This window comes from Oncorhynchus kisutch, linkage group LG6 (assembly GCF_002021735.2).
Source record: "Oncorhynchus kisutch isolate 150728-3 linkage group LG6, Okis_V2, whole genome shotgun sequence".
Classification (NCBI taxonomy): Eukaryota; Metazoa; Chordata; class Actinopteri; order Salmoniformes; family Salmonidae; genus Oncorhynchus; species Oncorhynchus kisutch.
Genome location: NC_034179.2, coordinates 65,497,814 through 65,506,673, shown reverse-complemented (window position 1 = coordinate 65,506,673; position 8,860 = coordinate 65,497,814). Strand labels below are relative to the sequence as shown.

General features: G+C 40.3%; 1 protein-coding gene across 1 annotated transcript in view; it reads right to left on the bottom strand.

The window, feature by feature from the left end:
- Positions 1–4,756: 4,756 nt before the first annotated feature.
- The window catches only part of scn4ab (sodium channel, voltage-gated, type IV, alpha, b), a 41,225-nt gene continuing 37,121 nt past the window's right edge, over positions 4,757–8,860 (bottom strand). Inside the window, exon 26 of the mRNA XM_020486326.2 lies at positions 4,757–8,828. Coding sequence (XP_020341915.1) covers positions 7,555–8,828 — 1,274 coding nt within the window. The 3' untranslated portion in view covers positions 4,757–7,554. The remainder of the gene's footprint in view (positions 8,829–8,860) is intronic.

The following is an 8,860-nucleotide window of genomic DNA, read 5'->3' as shown; positions in this document are numbered from 1 at the left end:
TCTCTCTAGTCTGTCTGTCTTGCTAACCTAGCTTGCAGTGCATCTCTCTCTAGTCTGTCTGTCTTGCTAACCTAGCTTGCAGTGCATCTCTCTCTAGTCTGTCTGTCTTGCTAACCTAGCTTGCAGTGCATCTCTCTCTAGTCTGTCTGTCTTGCTAACCTAGCTTGCAGTGCATCTCTCTCTAGTCTGTCTGTCTTGCTAACCTAGCTTGCAGTGCATCTCTCTCTAGTCTGTCTGTCTTGCTAACCTAGCTTGCAGTGCATCTCTCTCTAGTCTGTCTGTCTTGCTAACCTAGCTTGCAGTGCATCTCTCTCTAGTCTGTCTGTCTTGCTAACCTAGCTTGCAGTGCATCTCTCTCTAGTCTGTCTGTCTTGCTAACCTAGCTTGCAGTGCATCTCTCTCTAGTCTGTCTGTCTTGCTAACCTAGCTTGCAGTGCATCTCTCTCTAGTCTGTCTGTCTTGCTAACCTAGCTTGCAGTGCATCTCTCTCTAGTCTGTCTGTCTTGCTAACCTAGCTTGTAGTGCATCTCTCTCTAGTCTGTCTGTCTTGCTAACCTAGCTTGCAGTGCATCTCTCTAGTCTGTCTGTCTTGCTAACCTAGCTTGCAGTGCATCTCTCTCTAGTCTGTCTGTCTTGCTAACCTAGCTTGCAGTGCATCTCTCTCTAGTCTGTCTGTCTTGCTAACCTAGCTTGCAGTGCATCTCTCTCTAGTCTGTCTGTCTTGCTAACCTAGCTTGCAGTGCATCTCTCTCTAGTCTGTCTGTCTTGCTAACCTAGCTTGCAGTGCATCTCTCTCTAGTCTGTCTGTCTTGCTAACCTAGCTTGCAGTGCATCTCTCTCTAGTCTGTCTGTCTTGCTAACCTAGCTTGCAGTGCATCTCTCTAGTCTGTCTGTCTTGCTAACCTAGCTTGCAGTGCATCTCTCTCTAGTCTGTCTGTCTTGCTAACCTAGCTTGCAGTGCATCTCTCTCTAGTCTGTCTGTCTTGCTAACCTAGCTTGCAGTGCATCTCTCTCTAGTCTGTCTGTCTTGCTAACCTAGCTGGGCAGTGCATCTCTTGGTCTGTCTTGCTTGCTTTTGATTTCTTGCCAGCCACTTCCAGGGCTGTGTTCTGTGACTTTGTGTCTGACAAATGTGAGATTGAAATTCAACTATTTATTACGTTTGATAAACTGCAGCTCGGAAAAGATAACCGCGTCTCGCGTGAACATACGTTCATATGCGCTTGCACGAAATGAAACTCGCGCTTTCCAGCAACAACCTCTTTGGGGACCAGTCCAGAGAATATATGGGCGTTTTTGGCACGCCTCATAGGCGTACATAATTTAAAACAAGACAATGATTATCTAGTCTCTCAGTCAAGGTTTAGTTACAACTCTGGACTAATAAAGATGGAAAGCAATGGATTGACATTGACTATTGTTTTATATATTGAATTTAAAACATTGATTAGCTGGGCATACTGGGCAACATGGATGCACATCTCTCAGTAAATAATAACCATCAAGTGTTCAGTCAAGCCATAGTATAAATAGTATTTTATATTTGGAAATGTATAAAAGGAAATCTGGGGGAGCCAGTTTGAATGGGCTTGATGCAGATGATAAAATTAATAATAGTATTGTTATCTATAATTTACAGGTGCTATGCATAAGTTTGTCAGTAGAGGAGATGCTGGATCATTAGCCAGTACAAGCACAGACTCAGCTGATCCACATCCAGCCTCATCCAGTACTAACACAGACCCAGTACTGGCAGCTTCAGCAAGTACTAACACAGACCCAGTTGAAGTACAGGCAGCCTCAGCACGTACTAGCTCAACAAGAGTGTACAGCCAGCATCAGATACAAGTAGCTCAGACCCCAATAAAACAGTTTCTGCTCCACCAAATGACCCAGCAGATTGGCCCCCAGTCTTAAAATACTTCATGAGGACTGAGTTAGTGTGCAGAGGTCCATTCAAACCAGGACTGGATTTTTCTTAGCCTAAAGACAAGTCTAGAAGAGGTTTCCATTCAGGTTTATTACAGAGACAGCTGTCAAATGGGGAAACGATTACCAGGACCTGGCTTTCATACTCAATCAAAAACAACACAGTTTATTGTTTTAGCTGTAAGCTCTTTTCTACAAAAGACTACAAAATAATAAAGGAAGGTGTGAATGACTGGTGAAATATCAACGCCATTCTGAAACACCACGAGGGTAGTCCTGAACACACAAACAATATGAATAAGTGGAGCGAACTTGATCTGTGCCTAAGTAGGGGACAGACTCTTGACCAGATACAAAAGGCAATTTTGGAGGCTGAAAGAAAGAGATGGCGGGATGTCCTTTCACGTTTAATAAGTATCACCCAGTCTCTGGCTGAAAGAAACCTAGCATTCAGGGGTTGATCAGACAAACTCTTCCAACCAGATAATGGAAACTTCTTAAAAGAGGTTGAATTACGGGCCAAATTTGACCCTGTTATGGAAAAACATCTCAGCAAAATGAAAGACGGAAAGACACATACAGTGGGGCAAAAAAGTATTTAGTCAGCCACCAATTGTGCAAGTTCTCCCACTTAAAAACACAATACTTATTTTCCACCATAATTTGCAAATACATTCATTAAAAATCCTACAATGTGATTTTCTGGATTTTTTTTCCTCATTTTGTCGGTCATAGTTGAAGTATAGTTGAAAATTACAGGCCTCTCTCATCTTTTTAAGTGGGAGAACTTGCACAATTGGTGGCTGACTAAATACTTTTTTGCCCCACTGTATATCACTCTCCCAGGTTCACTCACAAGTTGGTGCTATTCTTGTGTATCTGTCTTCAGCCTTATGTTAGTGTCGTGTTCTGGGTTTTGTGTTTTATTAAAACATTTTACCTACACCAGGTTCCAACCCTAATCTAGCATACCTGATTACTTAGCTGGTTGCTGTAATATATCCTAATCAGGTTTTTTCTTTCCACATGCGTTATAGTTGACTGGGTTATCAATAACACAAAATCAGGTCCTCTATATGCCAAATGACAAAGTTCAGAGGTTAGGATTTAGCCAAGCATTTCCATCAATAGCCTGTAATTGCTGGTTATTGCATAAACGAACCATCTTTCTCTGTCAGTTCCGTAGGTAATCCGTTATTTGAGATTCTGTTGCAGTTTCTCGCATTATACCAGTAAGACAAAGCTCCTCTTGGATGTAAACATACAACAACAAACACACTCATGGGGACGTCTTAACTTGGATCAAAGTATAGATACCATAACACAAGTACTGTACTGGCTGCTGTGAGATGTGATCTGGAGAAATGGCATGTTCAGCAGGCTAACCCTTTATAGAGCAGTTATACATGACATTTATTGTAATAGCGATGCCTTACATTAAATGATAACATGATAATTGCAACCTTTTTTGTATTTTGAAACACATTTATGACACTATCAGATAGTAAGTTATATTAGCTGACAATTGTCATGTGATACCATTTGAGTGAGCCTCTATTTTGCTTATTATGGTCACCACACCCAAGTCCCTTCCCTCTGTTCATCACAAGCATGTAGCTAACATCTGTGGCTAATCTCCTTGACTTCCTGGTCGGTCATAGGGCCAAGCTTGGCATGTGTAACAGGGATCGGTCAGTCAGTGTGAGAAGTGAATGGGTGTAACATTATAGTCGTGGTCCCACTCCTAGTCCTGCAAACTAAAGAGAGACACGTAGAACACACAGATCCTCGCTGTCTTAAGGTCCTTACACACCGATGACCCCTGACTTGTGCCGTATGCATGGAACTTGGAGAGGAATAGTCCGGCAAACACTTCCAGCCAGAGCCCCCCCCCCCCCGCGCTCTCCTAAAGGAAGGGTCTGGTTAGAGAGAGAGAGACCAAAAGAGAGAGTGTGTGTTTGTGCGCTCGTGAAGAGGGGAGGGATTGTGCTTGGTTATTGGAGGGCAACTGCTCCAATAACTTACAGTATGGCTGCTGCGGCAGTCATATGCCTGCTGGGTGAGATGTCCTGAAGGCACAGCTTGTTTTTTGTGTGAAGTGAACACAAAAAAAAGTGCAGCACCTGTAACACAGCACTCAGTTTTTTTTTCTCAGAAACGTAGTGCTGCATTGATGGTGTTGGCAGGAAACAAACTATATGTTTTACCATTGTTTAATTACAAATCCTGTTTTCTCTTGAGTGTAATTATACATAAATCATTGAACAAAGAAATTGTTTAGCTATTTACCATACGGTATTCAGGTCTTACCGACAGCAGCATGAGGGAATTTTACGACATTTAGTGCATGATATCCTGTATACTGTAGTATTTTACATCACAGATAAAGCTATGGTATGGCTGTGAGAACTATCTAATCGGTATCTTTGAGGCACGGTAATAAGGTGAGAGAGTATTTATGGACTGGGAACTAAGTCCTAACACTATAGAAGGTTTAAATAGATATCTGACTGCTGGTTAAGCACCGCCCACAAGAAATAGAAAGATGAACTAAATCTAAATCTCCGAATTCAGAAATGCGAAAGATATTGCGTATACTCTTGTACTCCAGGGGAAAAATGTCACATCTGGAAATTGTTATTGATCATAACTGGGGAACAAAGGTGCCGTGACTGGTAAAAGTGAGATACTTGAAAGCTACTCATGTTTGGCAGGAAAGTTGTGGCTTGTATAGTTCTCCAGCAGATGGCATATACAGCATGCTTGTGAACAAATACATCATAAAGATCAAATACTTTTTGTGAAACAATACAACTGGCAGAGCATCCAAACATATCTATCTTTTTTTATTAGAAATGTATTAGAATTGTTAGAAAGTAAAATTGTAAAGCATAATATGTACTTCTGTGTATTTGCCTTTATAGTCTATCATTACATGAATTAAACACTATTCAGATCAATAATACCAAGTAATAATCTCCAAACTCCTCCACAGTTGAGCAGTGAACATACGATGTTTACAGGCCACGCTGACAGCACACATTCAGCCTCAATAAAAAAAATGCAATATAACCGTCCTTCTCTATCACCGTCCTTCTCTAACACAGTATTCGTTTTGTAAACAATGGTGCATGACATCTATGTTATTTCCATTTCACAATTCCAAGGTCCTCCGCTTGAATGTTCACACAGTGCGCAGAACATGATTTACAGTCAAACCAGTCTCCCTTTGGATGAACTGCTGTTGTAGGTAGCACTTACAAATAGGCACACTTGGTTTAACAAACATGGAAGCTCTTGTACAAAAGTATGACGTTGCTAGCTTAGTATTTGTCCTTAATTCAAATTAAGTAAAATGTGCCTCTCCAGACAAAGATTGTGTAAGATACTGTACACACATTTAGGTGAGATTGATATTAAAGTATAATTAAAAAGTAGTTAACATCACACTTATTAATGAATAAACTGCGTTCCTAACAAGGCTTCAAAGTGCTTTCCTACCATATTCCCATGATTAAGACATTTCTGTGTTAAGACTTGTATGGCCATTTTAGCTGAAGCTTTTATCCGAAGTGACTCAGTTAACACATGTGGTATGTGCCCCTTGTGAAAACCAAAAACAACAACTCTGGTGTTACAAGCCCCATGTTCCAATAAACTGACCAGTATATTTTCAGCACATGATTTCTATCATCATACTGCTTAATAGCACAAATAATTGCAGATTAAAAACCGAACACTGTTAGTAATACTTGTATTACTACAGTACTTGTGTTACTACAGTAGGTTAGTTGTGTTACTACAATGAGAAAAACTCAAAAGGAAAGTTATTTTCCTTAAAAATATAATCAAAGGAAAATATACAGAAAATTAAGAAATTCGACAATAAAAGAAAACTGACAGTGTAAAAATTAGTTGTTATTCAGCAGAATTAGTTAACCTCTACGGGATAGGTGTGTGTGTGTGTGTGTGTGTGTGTCGTGGAACGGTTGATTGAGCTAATGTAGGCTAATGTGATTAGCATGAGGGTGTAAGTAACAAAAACATTTTCAAAATCTAAAATGCGCCTGGGCTGGTAAAATAGATCATGGCATTTCAAAGATGATAGTACAAAAAAGACAAAAATACAAAAAATACAAAAAAAACGCATATTTTTTTCTTTGTTACATCTTTTACCAGATCTAATGTGTTATATTCTCCTACATTACTTTCACATTTCCACAAACTTCAAAGTGTTTCCTTTCAAATGGTATCAAGAATATGCATATCCTTGCTTCAGGTCCTGAGCTAGAAGCAGTTAGATTTGGGTATGTAATTTTAGGCGAAAATTGAGAAAAAGGGTCCGATCCTAATTTGCAAACGCAAATCCTTTCTCAATCTGTTTTCTAAACCTGTTTTTTCATTAAAATGTTCTCATTTTCAGATGTTAAAGGCACAGGTCATATTTGTTACTAAATATTTTTGGGGTAAAAAAATATATAAAATACTTTGTATATACTCTAAATCCAAGTGTTAGTATTTGCTTTAATACCTTAAAAAATGAACACACAAAAGTGTTGGCCGAATACGTCAAACCAAACTCCAAACAAATAATAACTTCAAAATAGAATTGTATTCAATAAAAAATATTTTAAAAATTTATTTTTGACGTTCTTGTACTGGTATTTGGAAAATTATAGGGAAGTCATACAAGTTTAGATTAAAATGACAAGTCAGATTCCATATGAAAAATCTATAATATTCCTGAGAATCCTGTTTTTGAAGTCATATTTCAACTTTGAAGATACAGATGAGATTATTGCTTGCCTTTTTCGTTGCAATTAATACTGCAAGTGCAGTAGAATATGTTATATTTATTTAACTAGGCAAGTCAGTTAAGAACAAATTAAGAACAAATTCTTAATTACAATGACAGACTAGGAACAGTGGTTTAACTGCCTTGTTCAGGGGCAGAACAACATATTTTTAGCTTGTCAGCTCAGGGATTCAATCTAGCAACCTTTCAGTTACTGGTCCAACGCTCGAACCACTAGGCTTCCTGCCAACCCAACAAACAGTTGAATAAAAAAGGTATACAAAATACAAAAAGGAACATATTTATTAAAATACTTTCATGGGTCTGAAAGTATGTTTTTGTGTTAAGAGTAAAACCATAGGAGTCAGGTCCCTACTCACTTGTAAGATGGAGTTTAATTAACTTATTATCTTATACATGGCTAACTATCTCTTAGGTTATTTAATTCTCAAATGATCTCAACTATATATTACAAGGGGTCTGCTACCACAACTGGGCTTGCATCCATAAATGGGCCCAAACGTTCAACTCAGGCTTTGGTGATTGTCTTGCCAACAATATCTATGATTTCTCAGTCAATACATTCCAGGTTATCATCAACATCAATTAACATTGACTGCTATATTCGTTCTACCATCATCTCTATGCAATCGCTTAGATTCAGTGGGGTGGGCTCAATGTGTCCCTCAAAGACTTAGTTAGCAAGAAACTCAGACTCTAACCCAAGCCAAACATACCAAAGTTGGACTTTGGAGATGAAGAAGCGGTCTCATCGTCAAAGGCAGATGACCATGATGATGAAGTGTTTATCCATTGGTTGCACTAGCTATTCAAACATGGGACTCTTTCAGCTGTGAGTTATGGGTTGAGGCCGGGATGACAAAGGGGGCAGAGTGCGAGATGATCTCGTTCTGAAGCTCCACATGCGGCGGCGTTTCAGTAGTCACCACAGGAGGTTGTGTCGCTGTCAGTTCTTTTCTCTCCAGTTTTACATAAGAATCCATATCTACAACGGTTTCATCCACCCCGAGTGATTGTTGGCTTTCATACAGTTTGCTCATTCTGATGGCAATCATTCCTTCCTGCTCTGGCGGCGCTTCGTCCTCCTTGGTTAACTCTTTCTTCTCATGGTACTTGTGGGAAGCGAGTTTCATCGAACTTCTCAGCAGATGCTTACAATAGGCTCTCTGAATAACAACAGCTGCTACCTCCTCCTGCTTTCGCCTCAGGGTGGTGGTGATTGGCTTGAATGACACTTTAAAGGGTTTTTTGGCCATGAACTTCTCCTCCATGCTCTCCTTCATGGCATCCATCTCCCCTGATTCTCCCAGCACCTCTGTGGTCAGAGCCAGCAGGATGTCCAGACAGTGGATCTTATCCCCAGGGACAATGGGAAGGTCCATGGTGATCAGCTTGATTGCGTTGGGTTTGGGGATCCTGAGCGGGTCTTTAAGCGTGTCACAGAACTCCGACAAAATGTTGTAGGCGATGAATTGTGACGCGTCAGGGTCGAACTTCTCCCAGGTCTCATAGAACATCTCAAAGTCTTCCTCACACAGCGGGTTGCCGCTCTCCTCGATGACAACATTGAAGTTCTCGAGAATAACGGCAATGTACATGTTGACCACAAGAAAGAAACACATGATGATGTAGCTGCAGATAAAAAGAATTCCCCAACCAGGGCTGCTGCAGTTGCCTCTTACATTTGTGCCTGGATTTTCAATGTACGGGTCACAGTTCGGAGGTGTACTACTCATCATGGGTGAGAGGACACTGTCCCAACCGGCTAAGGTTGTGATCATGAACAGACAAATGATACTGTTGCCAAAAGTTTCAAAATTGATCATATCGTCTATTCCGGACTCCTTTTTGACATACGCAAAGTTGGACATTCCAAAAATGGAGAAGATAAACATGATGAGGAAGAACAGGAGCCCAATGTTGAAGATAGCTGGAAGTGACATCCTCAGGGAAAACAACAGTGTCCGGATGCCTTGAGCTCCTCGGATGAGTCTCAGAACTCGACCAATCCTGGCCAGTCTTACGACACGGAAAAGGGTAGGTGAGACAAAATACTTCTCTATGAGGTCCGCCAGCAGTAAACCTGGAATGGAAAAAATAATAATTCAGTTTTCA